Source organism: Mercenaria mercenaria, chromosome 16 (assembly GCF_021730395.1).
Source record: "Mercenaria mercenaria strain notata chromosome 16, MADL_Memer_1, whole genome shotgun sequence".
In the NCBI taxonomy this organism is placed as follows: Eukaryota; Metazoa; Mollusca; class Bivalvia; order Venerida; family Veneridae; genus Mercenaria; species Mercenaria mercenaria.
The window spans coordinates 38,478,514-38,505,648 of record NC_069376.1 but is presented as its reverse complement, the minus strand read 5'-3'; the positions used below and the strand labels follow the sequence as shown (position 1 = coordinate 38,505,648).

The 27,135-nt window shown below is 37.7% G+C and overlaps 1 protein-coding gene across 6 annotated transcripts in view; it reads right to left on the bottom strand.

Moving 5' to 3' along the window:
* The window catches only part of LOC123539582 (uncharacterized), a 39,171-nt gene that overhangs the window by 9,775 nt on the left and 2,261 nt on the right, over window positions 1–27,135 (bottom strand). For 3 of the 6 annotated variants that reach the window (XM_053526767.1, XM_045324227.2, XM_053526769.1), the window contains exons 2-8: window positions 22,900–23,388; window positions 21,934–22,016; window positions 14,904–15,057; window positions 13,661–13,807; window positions 11,801–13,053; window positions 9,883–10,111; window positions 1,617–1,850 (exon numbers count right to left, since the gene is read on the bottom strand). In XM_053526767.1, coding sequence (XP_053382742.1) covers window positions 1,617–1,850; window positions 9,883–10,111; window positions 11,801–13,053; window positions 13,661–13,807; window positions 14,904–15,057; window positions 21,934–22,016; window positions 22,900–23,347 — 2,548 coding nt within the window. In that variant the 5' untranslated portion in view covers window positions 23,348–23,388. Of the gene's footprint in view, window positions 1–1,616; window positions 1,851–9,882; window positions 10,112–11,800; window positions 13,054–13,660; window positions 13,808–14,903; window positions 15,058–21,933; window positions 22,017–22,899; window positions 23,493–27,135 lie in introns of all 6 variants that reach the window. The other 3 variants (XM_053526770.1, XM_053526771.1, XM_053526768.1) reach the window with 2 other exon arrangements.

Below are 27,135 nucleotides of genomic sequence, written 5' to 3'. Positions count from 1 at the left end.
GTCTTTCTGCACTTTATGTCTTTTTGCACTTTGTCTTTTTTTTGGATGTGAGGAATCCACAATGTAGGAATTTTTCAGAATGAACAAAATGAGCAGAAGGGCTTGATTATAATGAAGTCTCAAACGCAACATTAAGTCAGTCAGATCAGACAGGTATGTATAGAATAAATACAACTTGAATTTATTTCCTGAAAAAATACCCCAAAATAATTTTATTTAATCAAATAAAAAATCTCATGAACTGCTGAGCTGGACTTATTTTTATCTGTAATGAAACATTCTGCAATACAAAAAGGCGCTGCAAATAACAAAAAGAGAGGCAAGAAAATTCAAGGAAATTAAGAGATTATACACGATTAAGGTAGTTCTGTGTGCTAGAAATAAATATCGTTCTACAATGTATAATTTTACAAATTAATATTTTTTCCAAGTATTATTCAATCTGGAGGAAATTTAGCCAAAATCAGAGATATGATCATCACTGTGTTTCATTTTTCTTAAACCCATTTGAAAATACTGGTCCTCTGGTCAATCAGACACACTGCATTATGAGAGCAGTGCATGAGAGTAGCCAGGAATGGAAGCTGAGCCTTCACCTCCACAGGAAAGCGCCACAGCCCTCTCGATTTATGCGTATACAATTCTATTGTCAAAATTAACACTAAATGAGCCGCACCATGAGAAAATCAACATAGTGGATTTGCGACCAGCATGGATCCAGACCAGCCTGCGCATCCGCGCAGTCTGGTCAGGATCCATGCTGTTTGCTTTCAAAGCCTATTGCAATTAGAGAAACCATTAGTGAAGGGCATGGATCCTGACCAGACTCACTTATTTGTGGTGCGGATGAGCAGGCTGGTCTGGATCCATGCTGGTCGCAAACCCACTATGTTGGTTTTCTCATGGCGCGGCTCAAATGAAGACAGTAGTGTAACTGTTCAACATTTTAAACACAAAATTAAATAGAATCCAAGCAACATTTACGATATGCATAATTGTTATAAAGGCTACCTGGCAGTATTCTAGGTTTTGAAGATACAAAAAAAATCAGAATTAATCAAATGTGCAGAACTTCCTTAACTAGGAAAAGAAAGAAAGCATGTTTGGTATGTACGAGAGAAGAAGCAAGCATTTCTAAGGAGATAACAACAGCTAAGCTAAGTGGCGGCAGCAAAACAGGCTAGACACACGAAACGTGGGAAATATATCTTGTTATTAGTATATTTAGCATCCAATCAGCAAGAAGCACTATTTTAAACTTACTTATTATACCAGGTTACACAATTAACTTAGAAAGTGAATTTATAACATAAATCATCTATTTCACCCATATCTTGGGGCTAATTATCATTACCTACAGTTTTACCTATTTGACTATAAACAGTTTTAAGATCATTTATTGACCTAACGAATCAAGTTACTGCCTTCACGTGCAATGCGCTCCGTTACTGTAAAACTTATTATATAATAATATCATTTGGTCAATAAATGATATGTAACCTTATTATGCTATGAAGCCAATGTAACCACTTTACAATTGCGATAGAAATTTCTTATACCGAATAAATCCTTCTAAATGCCAGTGTAACACTTCATAGTATTTCCGAAAAACAAACCTGGAAACGTCAGCACGATAGCTTTTATCAATATTGTCTCTTCTGTTGACAACTTATGATTCTGAAATTCATTCATAATCGCACATTTTCGGTCTAAATATTCAAGGGGGTACAGTTTTCCTAATTCCTCTAGGTGATACTCTTTTTCCCACGGAGTGGTCGCAACCTGGTAAGGTGATTTGATGCATGTTTTATTGCCAGGAGGTTTTATCACCCAGAATTCAAATCGTGCCACTGAAATACATTCACAGCATCTTTATATAGACAGTAAATCAAGTATTCACATCCCACTCTTAATGGAAAAAATCTATTACAGTTTCGGTAAAAAAATCATTCCCTATGTACCTATTCAATGTTGGTGACTGGATCTCTGATTGTATCATTTCATGCTTAACCTTTACCCTGCTAAATTTCTAAAATGGAATGGTCCATCATTCAATTTGGGCAACACCATTTATCATTTGAGGGGTGTTACCTGAAAATTTACTGACTGAACAGCAACAGTGCAGACCATGATCAGACTGCATGGAGGTGCAGGCTGATCTTGGTCTGCACTGGTCGCAAAGGCAGAATCACTTGCCGCCAGCAAGCTGAAGGTTAAAGAAGTTGTAAACCTAGTCAATTTTATCAAAACTATTCTATTTACACTTTTCTTTGACACTTTATCAAATTGTTGGGTTTAACGTCACACAAACACGATTACAAGTCATAGAGCACCTTTCCAGCTATGATGGTGGAGAAAGACCCCAGGTGGGCACCTAGGTAGAACCACCGACCTTCCATAAGCCTGCTGGATGGCTTCCTCACATGAAGACTTCAGCGCCCCTGACTGGGACTCCAACCCATTTCCTCTCTTGGCCAAGGAGGCCCCCACACTTTATCAATCTTACCCATTACTGAAGGATGCTGTAAAAAAGTGCTAAAACATACAGTTAAACCTGCCTAAGCAACCATCTGTATTCAGCAACCACCTGTCTTGAGCAGCCAGACCATTTACTTCACAAACTAACTTTTTGTTTTTGTTTTTTTTAAGTTCAAACTGTCTCAAGCAGTCACCTGCCTTAAAGCAGCCAGACTGTGTTGCTCTATTGGCTGGCTGCATAATACAGGTTTGACTGTTCTCCAGTCCCTCTGGAAATAATTACTGTGGGAAGACAATTAAGTATTGTACAAGGCTGTAGAAATAGATGACAGATATGATAAGGTTCAAGGAGGTGACTATGGCACCACAGTCTTAACCTGTGATTAATTTTGAAAACTGAGATGAAAAAAGGAAAAATCGCAGTAACTTTTTGAACAAAAAATTATTTTACAAAAGAAATGATACAGAGCACTGAACTCTGTAAGAAATGATATGCACAAAGTGTTAAAATTATTAAAAAAAGAAGACTAACAAATAACAAAATCATTTTATTCACTTATCTTCTCCTTTAAACATTACTTTGGTGGACAATACACAACCCAATAGTTCCTTTAAAAGCCTTGCAAATATAGTGATACTATATTTGATACCGGTTAAGGCCATTTCACATATATACACTGAAGTTGAACCAAAGCCGCTTTCTGTGGTTTCAGAATATGCAACAGCATGTAAGCTGACTGAATGGCCAACAGTGCAGGTCATGATCAGACTGCATGGATGTGCAGGCTGATCATGGTCTGCACTGGATGCAAAGGCAGAATCAATCATTCCAGCATGTGGGTTAATAATTGTATATGTGAAAACCCTCATTAGCCATTGTACGTCCATTTTTTTTTTTCAAGTTTAGTTTCATTTCCGTTTCAGTGTATAAGTGAATCAGCCTAAAAGCAGGGTTAGACACTAACTTATTTGAACAAGGTTCCCAAAGGAATCTCTAATTTTTAAATCTTAGGGTCCTCCTCAGGCTTTGGGATCCCTCATAATATGATATATAAAAACAATCACAACAGGTGTCTTATGAGAAGTTACGGTTGTACCCCAGTGGGATTCGAACCCGCAACCTCTGTATTGAGTGGTTGACACCTTAACTACTACAGAAGAATGTATCCAAATTGATATCAATTCACATACATTTGCCAATGTCAAGACAAGGTCTCGACTTTGGAGACACTTGTATCTTATAGATATAATCATTGTCAAGTCTATTGTGACAACCACTAAAAATTATAATATCAAAAAAAAAAATTCTTGAAATTCTTGACTTCTCTTCATATATTTTAAAATATAAACTCTTAATATTACCTGGCATTTATATTTCCGATGATTCAAAATTTATTGTAGTTTCTCTTTGAGGTTTGAAGATATAAAGTGTTAAAGTAAGGGAATTATATTTTTAGGCATAAAATTCTGTTTTGGATTACTTTCACATTGAAATTCATATACAATTTCATTTTGATGTTTGAAAGCTTGATTTATAGTTAATAGACTTATCTTCCAAATTGGAATCGGTAAGTATTTATATAACAAGAGGACCATGATGGTCCTGAATCGCTCACCTGTCTCCACATGACCCAATTTTCATGAAGATCCATTGAAAAATATGGCTTCTAGAGAAGTCACAAGGTTTTTCTATTATCTGACCTAATGACCTAGTTTTTGAAGGCACATGACCCAGTTCTGATCTTGACCTAGATATTATCAAGGTGAACATTCTCACCAATTTTTATGAAGATCTCATGAAGAGTATGGCCTCTAGAGAGGTCACAAGGTTTTTCTATTTTTATACCTACTGACCTAATTTTGGCAACATGTGACCCAGCTTCAAATTTTATCTAGCTATCATCAAGGTGAACATTCAGACAAATTTTCGTGAAGATCCATTGAAAAATATGGCCTCTAGAGTGGTCAAAAGGTTTTTCTATATTTAGACCTACTGACCTAGTTTTTGACCACAGTTGACCCAGTTTTGAACTTGACCTAGATATCATCAAGATGAATATTCAGACCAATTTTTATACAGATCCCATGAAAAATATGGCCTCTAGAGAGGTCACAAGGTTTTTTTATTATTTGACCTACTGACCTAGTTTTTGATGGCATGTGAACCAGTTCTGAACTTGACCTAGATGTCATCAAGGTGAACATTCTGACCAATTTTCATGAAGATCCTTTGAAAAGTATGGTCTCTAGAGAGGTCACAAGATTTTTCTATTTTTAGACCTACTGACCTAGTTTTTGACCGCAGTTGACCCAGTTTCAAACCTGACCTAGATATCATCAAGATGAACATTCAGACCAACTTTCATACAGATCCCATGAAAAATATGGCCTCTAGAGAGGTCACAACGTTTTTTCATTATTTGACCTACTGACCTACTTTTTGAAAACACGTGACCCACTTTCGAACTTGACCTAGATATAATCAAGGTGAACATTCTGACCAATTTTCATGAAGATCTATTCATAAGTATGGCCTCTAGAGAGGTCACAAGGTTTTTCTATTTTTAGACCTACTGACCTAGTTTTTGACCGCACGTGACCCAGTTCCGAACTTGACCTAGATATCATCAAGATGAACATTCAGACCAACTTTCATACAGATCCAATGAAAAATATGGCCTTTAGAGAGGTCACAAGGTTTTTCTATTATTTGACCTACTGACCTAGTTTTTGAAGGCACGTGACCCAGTTTCAAACTTGACCTAGATATCATCAAGGTGAACATTCTGACCAATTTTCATGAAGATCTTGTGAAATATATGGCCTCTAGAGAGGTCACAAGGTTTTTCTATTTTTAGACCTACTGACCTAGTTTTTGACTGCACGTGACCCAGTTTCGAACTTGACCTAGATATCATCAAGCTGAACATTCTGACCAATTTTCATAAAGATCCCATGAAAAATGTGACCTCTAGAGTGGTCACAAGCAAAAGTTTACGCACGCACGGACGGACGCACGGACGGACGACGGACGACGGACGCTGCGCGATCACAAAAGCTCACCTTGTCACTTTGTGACAGGTGAGCTAAAAAAAAACAACCATCAAACTGAATAACACTACACTACAAAAATAACGGATCGTAAAATTTCTGAAAGTGCAAAAAGATCGCTGAGATCGAGACTCGTAACCGACTACTGTATTCTTGTGCTAAAAATTAAAATATTTTTAGATAATATAGTATACGTAATATTTTGATGATCAAACGTCAATACATTACGGGTGACTTCCGCTGCAATTAACTCTTGGGGTGTCATAAAATATTTGGAAGCCGCGGTCCTTCTGTTTTGATTAACACTTCCCGTTATGTAAGGCCATAAACTCCAAGCCATCGTAAACACAAATTTGTTGTTCAGGGGAAATCTGCATGTATCACGCGTGACCTTCATGACCTAACACATTTAAAAATACTTAGATCTGATGTTAAATGGTTGTTATTTTTAGAACGAGGAAAGTCCCGCAAACCGGCCAGTTGCAAGCAGTTTTCTCAGTAATTTTCCACGACATAGCGTCGTGCACATGTAAGAAAAAAAAACCGGTGTCTTTCTTTGCAAAGTACTTGATATATTTAAATAGTAACCACATGATCTTGTACGTAAATAATGATGACGAAATCCCATATTTTGAGTTAGTAAACATCCGGAATTTGTTTCTTTAGGAAAAGAACAAAAATATGATTATGAGACACGGGATAAAACGATTCTGTTCAAATGGCCGTTAATCGGTAATATACGTTTCTATCGGGTAACCGATAGACACGGGTCAATACGTTTCTGTTTGGTAATCGATAGATACGGTGATAAACGTATCGATGTGGGAAATGGTTAAAATATTTTTCAAACAGGTATTTATCTTTTACTTTTTGGATATCATAATTGACAAAAAAAAATAGGTATCCAGCCGGAATCCAAGCTTTTAGAAGTTGGTGTTCCTCCTCAAAATTTGGGATCCTCGGGCCCCCGGGACACCGTTAGTGTCGAACCCTGCTAAAAGGGTCTGATATATAGACTAAACTATCTGACTTGAGGATAAAATCAACATAATATAACACACACATAAATAGATGGTATTATATAATAGACAATATTATATATACATATATATACATCAGTATAGAGTATAATATATACAACATCAATATTATATTTTATATGATTCAGTAAACATATATATAATTTCCACGCTTTGCCTCAACAACCTTTCCTTAACAATCAGCATCTCCCACCTCATCCCCGCACCCCCAAACACTTAAATAAGACAAGGTGCTTATATCTTGTAACAGTTCATGCAACCAATTCGATGTCAAATTCAACTGTACATCCATTGCTTCTCAATTGAAACTTTTTTATGTTTAATAAACATCTGTGTAATATAATGTTTTATAATACATATAACATATAAAAGTAACTGGAAGAAAGTCAATACATGTACACCTAGAAAAAAATCTGTCACAGTTGAAATCAGTTTCTTAAAATGTAAATTCAATGCTAGTAAAACCTGAAACAAGAGCTGTCTGTTGACAGCGCGCTCGACTATTCGAAGAACTGATGGAAGTATGGGGTCAAAATATTATCAGAGATTTTCAGACAAAAGAAGAAAAATAGATAAGACAAACAATGTACCTGTATTTGCAGATTTGGATAAGTCTTGCACTATATGGCAATGTGTGACCATGATGGTAAGAAACTGTTCAAAGTTTCAAAGCCATATATCAAACAGTTTAGACAAAATATGGAATGGTATGCCAAACTTACCTAATTTCTATGTCAAAAAAGGGCAATAACTGAGCTAAAGTCCTCGTCCTAGTTATGTAGTCTTGCCTACATACGTAGACTATGATGTTAAACAAGTGGTCAATGTTTCAAAGCCATATGACTAACAGGTTAGGCAAAATATGGACTGGTATGAAAAATTTAACTGATTTCCAAGTCCAAAAAGGGCCATAATTCAGCCAAAATAGTTGACAGAGTTATGTACTCTTGTCTACAGAAGGAGATCATGACAATAAACAAGTTTTCAAAGTTTCAAAGCCATATGTCAAATAGTTTTGACAAAAGGTTGACTTGTACAAAAACTAAACCAATTTCCAAATCCAAAAAGGGCCATAATTCAGCCAAAATAGTTGACAGTGTTATGTACTCTTGCTTACAGATGGAAATCATGATGATAAGTAAGTTTTCAAAGTTTCAAAGCCACATGTCAAATAGTCTTGACAAAATGTGGACTCGTACGAAAAATGAACCATTTTCCAAGTTCAAAAAGGGCCATTATGAATTCAGCCAAAATAGTTGACAGAGTAATGTACTCTTTCCTACAAATGGAAATCACGATGATAACATGTGATAAAAGTTTCAAAGCCATATGTCAAATAGTTTAGACAAAACACTGACTTGTACAAAAATTGTACCAATTTCCAAGTCGAAAAAAGGGCCATAATTCAGCTAAAATAGCCGGCAGAGTTATGTACTCTTGCCTATAAGTAGAGACTGTTATTATAAACAATTGATAAAAGTTTCAAAGCCATAAGTCAAACGGTTTACACAAAATATGAACTGGTACAAAAAAACTTAACCCAAGGTTTTTAAGTTAAAAGGGGCCATAATTCACCCAAAATCCTTAATGGAGTTATGTACTCTTGCCTAAAACTGGACATGGTGATGGTACACAAGTGTTGAAAGTTTCAAAGCTTTATCTCAAAAGGTTCTGTCAAAATGTGGACTGGTACAAAAAGCTCAACCAAGGTGTGACGCCGACGCAGGTGAGTAAGATAGCTCTAGTTATTCTTCGAATAGTTGAGCTAAAAATCAACATCTTGGTTATATTCGAGTGTTCAGTCAAATTTTAGCAAAATCTATAATCTAATACCTTTACTAAAAACCAGAAAGCTCAAAGAAGTACTGAAAACAAACAGCTAAGCTTCTGTCAAAATACTGATCTCTAAAAAAAATTTCGATCTGGATTCTGGAATAATGGGAGGGTCTTTCATCTTTTTAACTTTTCAAAACTGATTTGCTTAAAATGCAATTCAACTCTGCTTTTGTACTCATTAAAGATTAATAATGGAACTTTAAAGGCAATAAATTAAAACAAATATTATTATCTACCTCAATAAAATATCAAACAAGGCAGTCTGAAAGACAGCTAAATCCCCCGCCACTGCTATGGATAGTGAAAGGGTAAACCTTTGACCTTTAGCTGTGACCTTGACCTTGAACTGACATGGCTGACTCATGAATTATGCACAACGCCTTGATGAGGTGATCATTTGACCGAAGTTTCATGAAAATCCTTCAAGAGGTTTAGGAGATACAAAGCTCAAACCTTTGCGCTTCAGTTGTGACCTTGACCTTCAGTTGACATGGCTGACTCATGAGTTCTTGATGAGGTGATCATTTGACCCAAGTTTGATGAAAATCCTTCAAGGGGTTTAGGAAATACAAAGTGGACACAAAATGGAAGGCCTTTGACCCTAAGTTGTGACCTTGACCTTGAGCTGGCATGGCTGACTCATAAGTTCTGCACATCGTTTTGATGAGGTGATCATTTGACCCAAGTTTTATAAAATTCCTTCAAGGGGTTTAGGAGATATAGAGCGGACACGAAATGGAAGGCTCAAACCTTTGACCTTCAGTTGTGACCTTGCCCTTGAGCCGGCATGGCTGACTCGTATGTTCTGCATATCGCCTTGATGAGGTGACTGTTTATCCCAAGTTTGATGAAAATCCTTCAAGGGGTTTAGGAGATACAGAGCGGACACAAAATGGAAGGCTCAAACCGTTCACCCTAAGTTGTGACCTTGACCTTGAGCCGGCATGGCTGACTCATGGGTTCTGCACATCATCTTGATGAGGTGATCATTTGACCAAAGTTTTATAAAATTCCTTCAAGGGGTTTAGGAGATATAGAGCGGACACAAAATGGAAGGCTCAAACCTTTGACCTTCAGTTGTGACCTTGCCCTTGAGCCGGCATGGCTGACTCGTATGTTCTGCATATCGCCTTGATGAGGTGACTGTTTATCCCAAGTTTGATGAAAATCCTTCAAGGGGTTTAGGAGATATAGAGCAGACACAAAATGGAAGGCTCAAACCTTTGACCTCGAGTTGTGACCTTGACCTTGAGCAGACAAGGCTGACTCATGGGTTCTGCACATCGTCTTGATGAGGTGATCATTTGACCCAAGTTTCATGAAAATCCTAAAAGGGGTTTAGGAGATATGGAGCGGACACGAAAGTGTTACGGACAGACGGATGGAAGGATGGACGGAGACCATTCCTATAACCCCCCACCACTTGTGGTGGGGGATTAATAATTATACTTTACACTATGTATAAAGATATTCTTACCTTTTACAAGATTCACTTGATCATCAATGTCAAGGTCAGAGAATCCCGGGATAGCTTTGGCAAATTTTACAAGTTTCCCGATAGATTCTTCCATATACTTCAACGCCTCTATGAGAATTTGTTGTCGATTGTCTATATCGATGCCGGTCTGGTTGTAAAAGTCCAAGTACTCTTCCTTGGAGATGTTTGACATATTACCAAACACCTGCATCTTCGTAACATACTGTTCCTGTAATAGTTGGAGATAAAATCAGAAATTTTCATGACAGGGCTCCAAAAATCTACCTGTCTGCTCATACATGTAAATATGAGTAGAAATCAGCTCCGAGGAAGCAAAACTGGATGTTTTACTCTTTCAGCAAGCGAGTGTGACTTTGACCCAAATATAATATTTAATGAAAACAGAGCTGCACACTTCTCAACCTGCCCTGGTTAGTTATGGTACTGCATTATAATGCTTTAGCTAGATGTTCAACATGATTCCCATAATTATATACCATTTTACACTGGACTTTAAGAAAAGCTGAAAATAAAATCTTTTCTCCCTTAAGTGAATTGCAGGATGGGTATAAATGCATAGATCCGACTTGGGCCCAGTTGTTCGAAACTTTAACAGGCTGGTAAACTAACTGGCTGTTAAATTTTGATTCAAAATACAAATGTACACGTCTTGGTGGGAAATACTAATACAATATTATAGTTTTACTGTAAAGACATCTTAGTGTTCATTATCATTAGCTCATCAATTAGTTTTTCTAAGTTTTCTAAAGTGTTGAAATATAACTCTGAAAGTTAATCGACCGTTAGCTTAATCGCCTGTTTATTATTACAAACAGTTCCGCTAACTACAACCAGTAGAGAAGTTTTGTGTCAATTTTGCATTTTGTTGGCATTATCTTCATAGTTTTGACCAAAACAGACATTTTAATTTGTCTATTTAAAGTTCTTGTGTACATAAAACTAAGAATTTTACTTATTCATTGAGATTACAGATAAATGCAACTTAAAAACTTCTGAAAACAAGAAATGTTTTTAAACCACATAATATTATGCCACCATGACATCCTACAGGAAGCAAGTAGGTATGTTGTTTACTATACTGCAGCCTTGACTTTTGACCAAAAAAAAAAAAAGAACAAGGATTACCTACTGACAACAAGCAACCATCCCATAAAAATTGCCAGCCAATTATTAGGCCAAGCTTTCTCTAGTAATTGAATAGTAAGCTGGTTTTCAATATCAAGGTTACTGTGGCTTTAATCTGTGAGGTACAACAGGAGTTATCTCCTCACCACAGGCAACCCTTCTATGAAATTTGAAAGCCAAAAACTAATTCAGATATTCAACCATTTTTAATTAAAAGGTCAGTGTGACCTTAACCTTCTGCCTACTAACCCCAAAACATTAGGCAATTATTCTATGATGTTAAAAAGCATTAGGTACAAGTGTTCTTTATTTGTTAAGAGGAAATTGTATCATGTCTGAGGTCAATGTGACCTTGATTCTTGACCTACTGACCAGTAAACAAGTGGTCATCTACTGACCACGTTATCATTTTATGAGGTTTGACAACTGTGTTTATTGAGCAAAGAACATTTTCGGTCTCAATGTCACTTCAACTCTGAACTTAAGACCTTGAACTTTGATCTTCTGACCCCTAAAATTTTAATATTAGGGATTATCCACTGACCACAGGCAATCATTCTATTAAGTTTGACCATAGCTAGACCAAGCATTCTCTATTAAAATTTTATTGGTTAGAAACTGAACAATCTATCAAATGACCAACAGACAGATAAAGACAATGAGCAAAACAATATACCCCTCTTTTTAAGAGTGGGGAGGCATAATTATTCCCCACATCATGAATGAATAGTAGATCTAGTATTTAAAGGTTCACAAACAAACATTTACATACCAAGTAATCAGCATGCCTTTTTTTTATTTCTTCACATGACATTTTTTTCGAGCTTTCAAAGAGGACGCCAGCTGCCTGTCCCAACGTCAAAATAATGTCAGTCGCCTCTTTCACACTCAACCCTTCACCAACTCGTATTGCCGGATTCTCAAATCTTGACAACTGCTGCTCTTGAATTTCTATGTCTTCTGGGCTCAAAGTATAATCTTCCTGATTCAACACTTTTCCAGTGAAAATTCCACGTTCAGAGTCACCACAATGAGATTCCTCATTTTCACTCAGTTTGGAGGCTACGAATACGTTTCCTTCAAGTTCTCCTACAATATTTGTCTCGTTAATTTCTCCATTTAGCAGGTTAGTATTAACATCACTTGTTGGAAAGCCAGCATCTTGAAAGGAAAGTTCCTGTGGTATTCCATCGTTGACAACAGGCTCATCTGGTGATCTCCCATTGTTAAAATGTGTCATGTCTGAATCATACGTCACACTGGACAACCCATTATCATTAGAGACAGCCGGAGAATAAGGCATACTTTGAAGCGGTGCCTTCAATAAATTTTCAATAGGAGATTCTTCACTTGTTTCACTGTCATGTAACTGTTCTGCATCTCCTGCTTTAGAATTTATTTGAGTCCCATCATATATTCCGAACAGTGAAGTCGTCAACACCAACTCGTCAACGGAGTTATTCGACACTTCAACAAAAGGGCCGCTATTTCCATTCTGAATCTGACTCGGTGACAACTGAACCTCTGTCTTACTATTAACTCCAGTTCCCTCGGAGTAAGAGTTGGCAATGACTGGTTGTGTTAAAAGATTTTCGATCGGCGATGCCTCCTCCAACGTACTTAGAATATGAGCTAAAGGAGAAAACGCTTCCTCCTCCTGCCCATTAAACATCATACTGTCAACAGCAGATAAATCTGTGTCGGGAATAGAATTTGTCGTTATGTCAGAATTTGTCTCCGGGTTCGAGATTAAAAGTTGTTCCATTGGTGTAACATCAGAGTTGACTTTCGTACCGGAAGTGAGTAACTGTTCAACAGGAGACAAATCTTTCTCAACTGCTGTCACTGGAGTGGAAAACTGGTTTTCCATCAAGGACTGAAAAATACTGTTTGTAAGAGATTGATACAGGAGACCATCTTCGTCGTCATGGCGTCTCTTCTTTGCACTGTGTGTGTTTCTCGTCTCTTGTAAACTAAGGGAGGTAATATCAGAAGAAAGCTCTTCTGGAGAACTAACACTCTGACCTGAAAGCACAGATTTATAACATATTCGAGGTCAAATATTATGGGATACATTTATGCCAATCCCTTCAAGAAGGACAGAGTTATGGACTGGATAAGTGATCATAATTCAGAAAACCTTCCTAAGGAGAATTTTCTTAACCAATTTTTTTTTTTATTCGATCATGTGCATTTCATATTTCTAGGAGGAAAATGTAATATTAATCCAATGATAAATGTAACATCTAACAGACCTCATCAATTGTCATACACAAGATAAGGGCCATCTTTTTTACAATTTTAAATCCTACTTCCAACCAAATTTTGGCTAATTCCAAAAAGCACTTAGCATTGGAAATGCTGTCAGTTGGACAGACAACAGAAGCTGCATGATGAAAAACTGTACCCTGGTGTTTCAAGCCGAGGCGAGCCGAATAGTTAACAATTTAGCTTATAAAGACTGTGACTTAGGTACAGATGTGTTTAAAATCCAAAGTTATAAAACTGAGCTTGAAGATGTGTCTCAACACTGTCATATGATTGGTTGGTTGGTTTTTAGCACAAATTTGAAATTGACCAATAGCAAGCTTACAGTCTGTAACAATATCCTATCAGACTTAGATAAACTTACTTGTACTGTATGGGGAACTCGAGGATGTACTCTTAGAGCTCTCACTGACCCTCCGTACTCCCACAGTTCTTTCCCCCTTTTTCATTGTCTTCACCTCTTGGTCATTTTGTCGCTTACGGGAAATCGTATATCTACCTATCTTGATTGCTGAAAGGCATAAAACGGAAAATGTTCATTGATATTGTAACAGAAATGACGATAAGTGATAAACTTGCCTCAATTTATTGGTCGGAATTGTTGGTTTTGAAATTAACCCCATCATATATTACTTAGACCTAAATAATAAAATTAATCAGTTCACTGGATTCAGTATTATACAAACTGGTATTCAATAATGGGAGGAATATGAGTATCAGTGCATACAAGAATGCAGGAGACAACGTTTGGTGAAAATCCTTCATGTGCCTCGATCATGAGAAGAAGTCATTTAAAGAGTTTTTCCTCAATCTTTAACCCTGGTGGTCCTTATAAGGCGTCAAGCCAAAGCATTTGAACAAATCAAAGAGGTTCATGCCAGGATGCTACTGAAAGTTTGGTGTAATTCAAGGGGTTTTTTTCGGCCGTTTTTATAGCCGTTATTCGGCTATATTCCCAATGCCAAAAAGTATGTTTTTTTTCCCAAAATGAGTGCAAAAATTCCCAATCTACATTCTGAAAAAAAAATTCATCAAAATTGCACAAACATTGACCAAATTATGGACAATTTTGTAATGGAAGTATGTTAAAGAGGTTGTACAATGTGAAACAAGTGTATGAGAAAGTGCTTAAACACATCCTTGCTATATATCCTATGGGACTAAATATTTCCCAATTTGGAACATTTACATGCCAAAATTCCCAACTTTGGGGGTATAGGCTATGTTCCCAAATTGGCTAGAAAAAACCCTGAATTCTGACCAATAGTTTCAGAGGAGATTTTAAGTATCAGTGAGGACCATTACCTTTACTAACAGCTCACCCTGAACAAAAGCTAAAAAGGAGAACAACTAAAAACACTAATGCTAGAGTTATAGTTATTGCCCACAGCACTTCTAGTTTCTGTCTACCTATACTCAGGTATGAAGTACTTTTTAAGTTATGCTGCGGACAAGCAAAGTGGGTACAGACAAACAGACTGGCTGACAGACTGATGAACTGATGGACAGTATGATTACTATTTGCCACCATTCCGGGTATAAAAACTGGGAGGAGGGGGAATAACTAGAAGTGTCAGTAGTCTTTCCTATTTAATGGGCAAACATACCATCTTTAGACATTCCTGTTTTTATGCATCTCTCATAACGGCATTTAGGGCATGTTGTTTTTCTTGGTTCATCAGTTCCTAGTGCCTTCTCCTCTGGAGTACATGTGCACTGGAATTTAACTGTCGACTTCTTCAAGGTACGCCTAAAGAATGCCTAGAAAAATATGTGTCAAAATTACTAACAGGCAAATAATACCATCATCATAAAATAGACTGTCTGATTCTGCGTCTGATTCTGTATTCTTTGAATTAAACTGACCAATGACAGGGTGACTCCATGGGACTGGTCTACAGATTAATGATATTGAAGCCTGGTAGATATATTTCTTATGCTAGAATGACAGGGTGACTCCATGGGACTGGTCTACAGATTAATGATATTGAAGCCTGGTAGATATATTTCAAACAGAACCAATTGCTCTAATATTTGACCTACTTTTATCAACATTATCATTACCCTCGAGTAACCTAAATCGTGATACCCTTAATTTCGTGATACCGGTGTTCCCCCAGTCAGTTCTTTCCCCGGGGAAAAAACTGACTAGTCAATTTTTCCCCCCGGGGAAAAAACTGACTAGTCAGTTTCTTCTCCCCTAGTCAGTTTTTTCCTCCCTTGGAATAAGTTTTCTGATAGGGAAAGAAACTGACTAGTTAGTCAGATTTTTCCCCAGGGAAAAAACCAACTAGTCAGTTCCTTCCCCCTAGTCAAGTTTTCCCTTCAAGTACTGGATTCTTTCAGTATTGTTATTTGAGATATAAGTGTCTATACATTTTCAATTTAAATTTCAGATGAAACAGGTATTGTTTTTCATTTGAATAAACCTGTATGTTTCTTTTTTTGTAACTTTAATCAATGTTTTTTTGTCAAATCAATTTTTTTAACTTCTGTTTGATTGCCATTACTATTTAATATCTGTCAGGTGCAGGGAAGAAATTGACTGGTCAGTTCTTTCCCCCTTGCGTATACTTGACCTATCAGGTGGGGGGAAAAAACTGACCAGTCAGTTCTTTCCCACCTAGCATATATTTCACCTATCAGGTGGGGGAAGAAATTGACCAGTCAGTTCTTTCCCCCCTAGCATATACTTGATCTATCAGGTGGGGGAAGAAATTAACCGGTCAGTTCTTTCCTCCCTAGCCAGTACTTGACCTGTCAGGTGAGGGAAGAAATTGCCCGGTCGGTTCTTTCCCCCCTAGCCAGTACTTGACCTGTCGGGTGGGGAAAAAATAACTGACCGGTCAGTTCTTTCCCTCCTAGCATATACTTGACCTATCAGGTGGGGGAAGAAAATGACCGGTCAGTTCTTTCCCCCCCTAGCATATATTTCACCTATCAGGTGGGGGAAGAAACTGACCAGACATTTTCTTCACCAACCTAACAGAGCAAGTACTGGCTAGAGGGGAAAGAAGTGACCGGTAAATTTCTTCCCCCACCTGACAGGTCAAGTATATGATAGGGGGGAAAGAACTGACCGGTCAATTTCTTCTCCCACCTGACAGGTTAAGTACTGGCTAGGGGGGAAAGAACTGATTAGTCAATTTCTTCACCCACCTGACAGGTCTAGTAAGTGCTAGGGGGGAAAGAACTGACCGGTCAATTTCTTCCCCCACCTGACAGGTCAAGCACTGGCTAGGGAGGAAAGAACTGACTGGTCAATTTCTTCTCCCCACCCGACAGGTCAAGAACTGGCTAGGGGGGAAAGAACTACCGGTCAAATTTCTTCCCCCACCTGACAAAGCAAGTACTGGCTAGGGGGGAAAGAACTGACTGGTCAATTTCTTCCCCCACCTGACACGTCAAGCACTGACTAGGCAGGAAAGAACTGACTGGTCAATTTTTTCTCCCCACCCGACAGGTCAAGTACTGGCTAGGGGGGAAATGACTAATTTGTCTATTTTTTCTCCTTCCTGATAGGTCAAGTACTGGCTAGGGGGGAAAGAACTGACTGGTCAAATTCATTTCCCCACCCGAGAGGTCAAGTACTGGCTAGTGGGGAAAGAACTGACTGGTTAATTTCTTTCCCCCCCTGACAGGTCAAGTACTGGCTAGGGGGGAAAGAACTGACTGGTCAATTTCTTCCCCCACCTGACAAAGCAAGAACTGGGTAGCGGGGAAAGAACTGACCAGTCAATTTTTTCTCCCCACCTGACAGGCAAAGTACTGGCTAGGGGGGAAAGAACTGACCAGACATTTTTTTGCCCACCTAACAGAGCAAGTACTGGCTAGAGGGGGAAGAACTGACCAGTAAATTTCTTCCCCCACCTGACAGGTCAAGTATATGATAGGGGGGAAAGTACTGATCAGTCAATTTTTTCTTCCCACCTGAAAGGTCAAGTTCTGGCTAGGGGGAAAGAACTGACCGGTCAATTTCTTCCCCCACCTGACAGGTCAAGTACTGGCTAGGGGGGAAAGAACTGACTAGTCAATTTCTTCTCCCACCTGACAGGTCAAGCACTGACTAGGGGGGAAAGAACTGATTTGTCAATTTCTTCTCCCCACCAGACAGGTCAAGAACTGGCTAGGGGGGAAGAACTGACCGGTCAATTTCTTCCCGCACCTGACAAAACAAGTACTGGCTAGGGGGGAAAGAACTGGCTGGTAAATTTCTTCCCCCACCTGACAGGTCAAGTACTGGCTAGGGGGGAAATAACTAACTTGTCTATTTTATCTCCCTCCTAATAGGTCAAGTACTGGCTAGGGGGGAAAGAACTGACTGGTCAAATTCATTTCCCCACCTGACAGGTCAAGTACTGGCTAGGGGGGAAATAACTAACTTGTCTATTTTTTCTCCCTCCTAATAGGTCAAGTACTGGCTAGGGGGGAAAGAACTGACTTGTCAAATTCATTTCCCCACCCGACAGGTCAAGTACTGGCTAGTGGGGAAGGAACTGCATGACTGGTTAATTTCTTCTCCCCCCCCCCCACCCCCCCTGACAGGTCAAGTACTTGCTCGGGGGAAAGAACTGGCCAGTCAAATTCTTTTCCCACCTAACAGAGTAAGTACTGGCTAGCGGGGAAAGAACTGACTGGTCAATTTCTTCTCCCAACCCGACAAGTCAAGTACTGGCTAGGGGGGAAAGAACTTACCAGACATTTTCTTCGCCCACCTAAAAGAGTAAGTACTGGCTAGAGGGAGAAGAAATGGTCAGTTCTTTCTAGCAAGTACTGGCAAGAGGGGAAAGAACTGACCAGTAAATTTCTTCCCCCACCTGACAGGTCAAGTATATGATAGGGGGAAAAGAACTGACCTGTCAATTTCTTCCCACTTAACAGAGCAAGTACTGGCTAGTGGGGAAAGAACTGACCAGTCAATTTCTTCCCCCACCTGACAAAGTAAGTACTGGCTAGGGGGAAAGAACTGACTGTCATTTCCTCACCTGAGAGGTCAAGTACTGGCTAGGGGGGAAAGAACTGACCGGTCAATTTATTCCCCCACCTAACAGAACAAGTACAGGCTAGGGGGAAAAGAACTGACTGGTCAGTTTACTTCCCCCACCTTACTGGTCAAGTACTGGATACGTGGGAAAAGAACTGACCAGCAGTAATTTCCTAAAAACCTTAGAAGAAATTGAAACAGGAAAAAGGCAAATAAAAAAATACAACAGAAATTAAAATAAGTTCATTCAAAAACATTTCTTTAATTTACACAAAATATGAAACATATTTCTTATTTTATATGAAATTTAAATGAAAACCGACTATCAGAAATGAAAAACAGGCCAGTTAAGAATAACCAAGAATAACCAGTTCCAATTCACTAACACGGGAAATAATTGACTAGCCAGGAAAACTGATGAGAGGGAAAGAATTGACTAGTTAGTTTTCTTCCCCCATAAGAATTATCAAAAGTAACCAGTTGTGATTGGGGGAAAAAATTGACTAGGGGGGGAAAGAACTGACCAGTCAGTTTCTTCCCCGGGGAAGAAACTAACTAGTCAGCTTTTTCCCCGGGGAAAGAACTGACTGGGGAAAAAACTAACCGTTACACCGGAAATTTTACATGTGGCTCGCGCACTGTTTTGTTTTCTGATGTCATAACCTGGAAGTCAACTTCAGAAACGTCAAGTCATCTTCTGCACCCAAAAATTGTTCCGTGTAGCTCGTGAAAGTGGAAGAAAACAGTTTTACTTCCCGTACAAACTTGAAATAGTATAAACAGATTAATGCAAATATGCACCTTACTGCTTCCATTAAATTATATATAATACATTGATGTTTCCTTAAAATAGCCTGTTGCAGCTGAATGTTTACATTTTGTACAAGAAGGTCACAGCCCCGGAAGACTGGTTCAAATGCTTTAATTTAATGAAATGGGAGAGAAAAAGGTACCACCTTATATGGTTAAAGACTCGAAAAGACTTTTGTTTGTTTTGTTTTTTTTTGTTTTTGGGTTTAACGCCGTTTTTCAACAGTATTTCAGTCATGTAACGGCGGGCAGTTAACCTAACCAGTGTTCCTGGATTCTGTACCAGTACAAACCTGTTCTCCGCAAGTAACTGCCAACTTCCCCACATGAATCAGAGGTGGAGGACTAATGATTTCAGACACAATGTCGTTTATCAAATAGTCACGGAGAACATACGCCCCGCCCGAGGATCGAACTCGCGACCCCGCGATCCGTAGACCGACGCTCTACCTACTGAGCTAAGCGGGCGGGTTCGAAAAGACTTTTGTACAGTGTAAAAAATCCTGAAGTATTGTTGTTGGTTACTAAGAAGAAGGTCATGCAGCATGCCCAGTCACGCAGAATCCTGCGTTTTTCACGCAGAAAACACAATGTGCACGCAAATTTTTCGATGGCCGCTCGTGCAGGAACGCATATTTGTTGTGGCCGGCAAATAAACGAATTCGGCTCAAAAATTGGTGGTCGCTAACCTAAAACCCGGGAAACGCTTGCTTTTGAACAGAAAACCAATAAGCTTCCAGCTGCAAACATCTGCTCGATCTAGATTACTCCAAATACATCACTAACAAAAATGGCAGACGAGCATGAAAAACTTCATTCTGGGTGGAAATATTAAATTGACCTCAGTGCCATATGAAAGGCTGGGTTTTCACTACAAAATAGGCATCATACAGCATTAGTTCCTGCAGGCGTACTGTTGATAATGTGCAGAACAGAATGGTCATCGAGTACTACTGTAAGCAAATGCCTAAGCCAGAGAAAAAGCTGCTGAAGCATTTAGGCCTTAGACATTCGTAATAGTTAAATACTGTTCTTTATGCCTTAGCAGCATATCGTAAACAGGCTAGGCTATATAAATACAGTATGACTGAGTTTACTGAATAAATACTGTAAACATTATCTAATATCTGTTGCTTTTAGTTTCCATACCAGTACATATGTTCATGTTTTGGGAAAATTCAGTGTACCCAGATTTTTTAAGCCTGTACCCACTTTTTCCAAAAGTAGTGGGTACAGGTACCCACTTTTTAAAAATCCTGTGGGCATGCTGTCATGCTGATTCGTCTAAATCAAAGCATTTTAACAAAACACAGGTAATGGTCATATTCACTGATAGACTGTTCATTGTAAACTTCTCTGTAAAATTGCTGTTGGTTTATAGAAGCCCAACTCTAGCAAAACGATTATACGGGCAGTATTCTCCAACTATCTTTGGCAAAGCCAATGTGAATGGTAATTTGTGTACACAAATTTAACCATAACAGAATATTTGTGTCAAAAGTGATAGAAAACAAATAAATTTCAAATGTTACAGGGTCTCTGTTATTGCAGTACCTTTCACTCTGTTTAATTCAATCATTTCGCAAAGGTAAAGAAAACTGTTATACCAGTCTAAATGGAAGTCAGTTCCGGTTGATGTTTAAAAATGGTGGCGTCCATCAGTTAGCAACATAAATTCTAATACGTTTGTCTCTATTAAAACACTCTTATGCTGGAATGACGTCACGTCAACGTGCGGTGACGTCAAAAGTTTTTGTTGCGACCAAGAAAGAACGCTTCTATATTTTATCTGCTGTTTAGATTAAGGGCATATTAGAATCGAAATATTTATAGCAAAACAGTGTTTTAACACTATTTATACACTCAGGCAGTAATACGTCGTACAAATAATTTCACTCAGGCTGCGCCCTTGTGCAATTATTACGCCCGATGTATAACCGCCCGTCGTGCATAAATAGTGTTAAAGCACTCTTTTGCTATAAATTATTTCTTAAATACGTTTTGAAACTGTGTGGATAAAAAGAGGAAAGATTCTCACCTAATATCAAAGTAAAATAGTTTTTGAGTTTATACAGTTATTATTAACGAAATCGCGCGCTGTTTCTTTACCATAATGGAAACTGGTTACTCGAGGGTATTGGTTCTTACTTGACCTTCTCCGAAAATATAAAGTGTATAATCTACTTGAATTCATAAAAGCAGAAATTTGTGCCAACTTAAATATTCTATCTCAAATACATTTAATAGTAATTGAAGACAACTAAAAGTGCCATAAATAATCACCAAACAGGACAGAAATTTATTTAATGACATGAAGAATCTGGATCATATTAAAAGCAGAGGCATTTTTTGTCGAATCCAAATTTAAAGTTTCCATTATAAAGTTCAGATCACCATTAAGCATTAATATCAATGTAGGAATGTCATTTCTAATTCCGACAGAACATTTCTTGTCTTCCTTTGAATTACATTATTATGTAAGACTGCAGCAGATTTCGAAATAATCCCCAAAAACTAAAATGAGCCGTGCCATGAGAAAACCAACATAGTGGGTTTGCGACCAGCATGGATCCAGACCAGCCTGCGCATCCGCACAGTCTGGTCAGGATCCATGCTGTTCGCTTTCAAAGCCTATTGGAATTAGAGAAACTGTTAGCGAACAGCATGGATCCTGACCAGACTGCGCGGATGCGCAGGCTGGTCTGGATCCATGCTGGTCGCAAACCCACTATGTTGGTTTTCTCAAAGCGCGGCTCAAATATGCTTAGAACATCCTATATTCCAGGGTGGAAACTATAAAACTATGTTTCTTAACAATGTGTAAATTTCAGCCTATCACATACCTTACATGCTTCGCAAGTGTTTACACCATAATGCAGACCTGACGCTTTATCTCCACAAATCCTACAGGGAGGTAACTCTGAACCTATAACAAGAGAAAATCACTGCAGCTTAAAAATATTAAAATATATTAACATGTTAAACAGTGTGAAATCATTTACTTTCGTAGGTATGAAAATTATAGGTAACTTTTGGCAAAAACAGCTATTTCGTGGGGATACAAATTTGCTTATTTAAACGTCTGAAGATAAACTTCATGGGATGGATTTGTGCTACCATAAAAATTAGCCATCTACAAATATTAATGATTTCACAGTATATTCAATGGCAAGTTAATCAGTGTATCTTCATTTTGTAATTTCTGTAGATAATTTTTTTTTGTTGGATTTAACGTTGCACCGATACATGATAGGTCATATGGTGACTTTCCAGCTTTTAATGGTGGAGGAAGACCCCAGGTGCCCCTCCATGCATTATTTCATCACCAGCGGGCACCTGGGTAGAACCACCGACCTTCCGTAAGCCAGCTGGATGGCTTCCTCACATGAAGAATTCAACGCCCCAAGTGAGGCTCAAACCCACATCGATGAGGGGCAAGTGATTTGAAGTCAGTGACCTTAACCACTCAGCCACGGAGGCCCCTCTGTAGATAATATTATATGAACTCAAAATTTTGCTGGCTTTCAGAAATCTGGACAGTAGAATGTGTTTTTTATGCAATTAATTTATGCTAGAGCTCTTCAAACATTTCAGTAAAATCTTTGCATGCTCAAAATGACATACAATTATTATTGAATTGTGATGTAAAAAGACACTGAAAACTGACAGTAACCAACTAACCATGGTAACTGAAAAAACAAAATTTTAATAGAATCATTAATTTTTGAAGAAATGAAAAGAAAACATTATAAAAGACTGCATTTTAAAGAAGTTTTTGCATTTTCAAGGGGTCTGAAATTATGGCTTACTTAATGGGGTCCAGTCACTGGCCTGTTGTGGCACTGGCAACTTGGCAGAACTAGATGCTGATTGATCATTGGTCATTCTGTATCCAATTAGCTCTATTCCTTTGTTGGGCTGATCCAAGGCTACATCCCCACTTGATCTTGCAGATGATTTCACCCCGCTTCCTATTGGACTTGTCCTTTTATTAACTGAATTCTGATTGGCTGCTGATTTCAATGTTTCATATTTAATCGAATCAGCTGAAGCCTTTCTTACAGGAGCTTTTCCACCTAAAAGCTGTTTTGATTGGACAGTATCTGGTGGATTAAAGTCAACTGAAACCGAGGCTGGAGAAATAACTTTTCTGCCCGGCATTTTCTGTGTGTTTTGGATTGGAGGCAGCTTTTTATATGTCGGTATCTGGATATTTTCCTCACTCATCAGATGTTTTTTAATGGTTGTAGAAGCCATTCTGTTTTCACTTCAAGTTACATGTTGAAAACATAATACATCTGAAAAGAGAAAAAATCAACTGCTATACTGCAAGATCAAAGGGGAAGGAATGTCCATTTAAAAGTTGGTACATGAAAGCCAGGTCGCCCAATCATTTATAAAACTGAAACAAAGTTTTAAATCAGACACCAAACATCTTAAATATACCACAAAGTTAATGCCTTATTTACTGTGTGAGTATAGCCGCCACCAATTTTCAGGTCTACCTGATTATAAAATCATGAACATGCTCTGGACAAGATACTAACAACAGCACAAATCAGAAAAACTTAAGTAAAAGATAGTTTGTATGATTATTTTTTTTTTTTAAATTATTAAGCACTAAGAATCAGTCGAGAAAAAAGTAAGTGTTAACGGTAGTTAATATAAACTTTATGAAACCACACATCTAATAATTTACATTTCTTCCTTTTTCATAAAATACATGAAAGACTATGACTCATTAAGTAAATCAACTTCAGTATTTTTTTTGTGTGTGAGTGTGTGTTTTGTTGGGTTTAAAGTCACACCGACACAATTATAGGTCATATGGTGACTCAACTTCAGCATTTAAACACTCATAATGGAACAACTCATCCAACCCATTAAAGTCAATTAATGTGAAAAACATAAATATTTATTTACACATGAACAAAGTCAAACATAAGCAATCATAATCAAGCACAGACGTTTACATTTTTTGACAGCTACTTTCAATTTGAGAGAAAAAAAGGAGAAAATACTTGCTTAAATCTTTGCATAAGGATTAACCTCTGACATGAAGACTGAAATATTGTCAAAAACAGACAAATTCTTATAAAATTTATTGTTCTATCATTTTGCCCATGACATATATCTCCTGATACTTGTAGAAGTACATGACTGTATCTAAGGGTATGGGTCCTTTAACTTTCAGAACTGCACAACCTGATTCTAGAGGTAAGGATCCATTCCTGTAGACAAGACTGACTAGAGGACTGACTAGTTGTTTTGTTTTGATTTTGTTGGGTTTAACGTCACACTGACACAATTACTGGTCATAATGGCCACTTTCCAGGCTTTTGAGGGTGGTGGAAGACCCAAGGTGCCCCTCCATGCTTTATTTCAAAACAAGTAGAACCACCCGCCTTCCGTATTTAGCTAGCTGGATGACGTCCTCACAGAAAGAATTCAATGCCCCGAGCAGGCTCAAACCCGTATTGGTGAGGGGCAAGTGATCCGAAATCAGCAACCTTAACCACTCAGCCATGGAGGCCCCCCGTGACTAGGAGTGCAGGCCTCCCTTTACCAGGTACTGTGGTTTATTTGAATCTTTAATTTAACAGCACATGAAATACCAAATAAGCCTAATAGTCAATATTCACACAGACATTGACCTAAATAATTCTATCTTCCAGTGTCCATTAGATTGTTTACCAGTATATTTTCTTTCCAAATGTAAACAAAAGGGTCATTGACCATATAGCACACACCTGTGTAAAAGGCTTTAAGCGTGTTTATATAACGTAATGGTACAAGTACAGAGTTAGGTTTATAAAAATATCAAGGCTCTAGCTATTATATATTAAGTGAAGAAGATATTTAAAGCTTCTTTTATATTAGCCTATATAAAAGTATATTATATACATGACATACACATCAGCAGGGCCATTTTTGGACCTAGGGCAATAAATTGAACAATTATTGTAGAGTGTAGACAGTCAAACCCTGATATCACCAGCGAAATACCAAGGGCCCACTGGCACTAGAACCGCAAATTTAGCTTTGAGTGGCCTATTTTCATAAATATGTGCATTATTTTTCAATTTATAAAGAAATATAAAAGAAATGGTGCCTTCTTATATATTACGTCCCACCCTCTGTTCTCCTTCTTATATATTACGTCCCACCCTCTGTTCTATAAGAACAGAGGGTGGGACATAATATATAAGAAGGCACCATTTCTTTTATATTTCTTTATAAATTGAAAAATAATGCAAATACTTATGAAAATAGGCCATTCAAAGCTAAATCTGCGGTTCTAGTGCCAGTGCAAGGGCCCTTAGGCTGTAGCTATTATAGAGCCAAAGAAAAAGATATTCAAAGTTTCTTAATATATAAGCCTATAGTTATAATGTAGTATGTGTATGTCACACACAGGAGCAAAGCCTGGGTGTTGACTCTACGGCAATAATTGGAACAATTTGGTAGAAAGTCAAACCTTTATTACACATGCCAAATATTAAAGCTCTAGCTATTATGGCTTCAGGGAAGATTTTCCAAGTTTCTTATATAATATTATAAGCATATAGTATGTACACGTCACACCCAGGGGCATGTCCATTTTTGACCCTAGGGCAGTAACTTTAACAGTTATGGCAGAGAATCAAACCCATATATCACTGACCACGCCCTCTGGCAGTTTTTTTTGAGGATTCAGAATAATTTGAACAATCTTTGTAGAAGGTCAAACAAGGACAATTTGTGTAAAATTATTTTACAATCGTCCAGCAGTTTTATACAAGAAGATTTTTAACTTAGCTTACTAACATTCATATACGGAAAGTGACAGCCCCCTCGAGCAGCCATGTTTTTTGACAAATCAAATAATTTGACTAATCTTGGTAGAAGGTCACACAAGGACAATTTGCCTGATGTTATTTTAAAATCGGGCCAGCAGTTCTTACAATAAGATTTTTTAAGTTTCTACGATATATACATACAGTGTATAGGGAAAGGTGACCACACACTCGGGCAGCCAGGATTTTTCTATTTTTCAGCTCTGACGGCCCCTCCCCATGTGCAACCGAGCAGAACCATTTGAACACATAACATTTAGTAGAGGACAATGCAAGGAACATCCAGGCCAAATTTTATCAAAATCCATACAGTGGTTTTGGATAGGAGATGTTGTTTAAAGAAACTGTTAAAGATGGTCAGACAGATGCATGCTCGTTAGAAGACAGAGACAGCATGATCACAATAGCTCACCATGAGCACTTTCTGGCCATCAAATTGTGTAGCAAGTGATAACCACAGCAGAGAATTTATTTTTTGCCGAAAATGTGTAGGTAAGTCCCTTTAAGGACACTACCAAGAGTTTTTTTCATTGTAAATAAATTTTCAAAATTCCTATGTCAATATTAATTCTATCAATATCAGTGATCACTAGGGTATGTCACCGTTATCCTCGTTTTTAAGGTATAGATGGAACTAAAAATTTGAAATTGGTACTCAATATTTAGAAAAAAGAACTGAAGCAAACAATGAATTAAATTTCATGTCAAATTAAGCTTTGAACTTTTTACTTCATTTAGGCCTAAAAAAATTCTTTGTTTCCAGTAACATGCTAAAAAAAATAGGGTTACGGTACGTTGGAAAATTTGAATTTTTTTTTTATTAAGTGAGACTTTTTGGAAATTATTTTTGTATCAATAAGGGGTTTATGCCTTTAGAGCATCAGTAAGTTGACTTCTAACATCACTGACCATGTTTAAAGCATAAAAAGTGCAGTTTTGCAACTTTTTGTTAAAAAGTTGAAAAAATATTCTCCAAGGCCATAAAAACATTTAGGGTGGGCCAAAAATTTAGGGTAGGTCGGGATACCGGAAACAGTCAAATTTTGTTTAAAATATTGCCTAACTGATACAAACAGTTATGTAAAGTCCAAAAGAAACATAAATATTTTTTTTAATTTTCATTTCCAAGGAAATTTCATTTATTATATACAAAAAATGTAACAAAATTTGCATATTTTTTATAAACTTTTTTTTTTGCACTGGACAAAT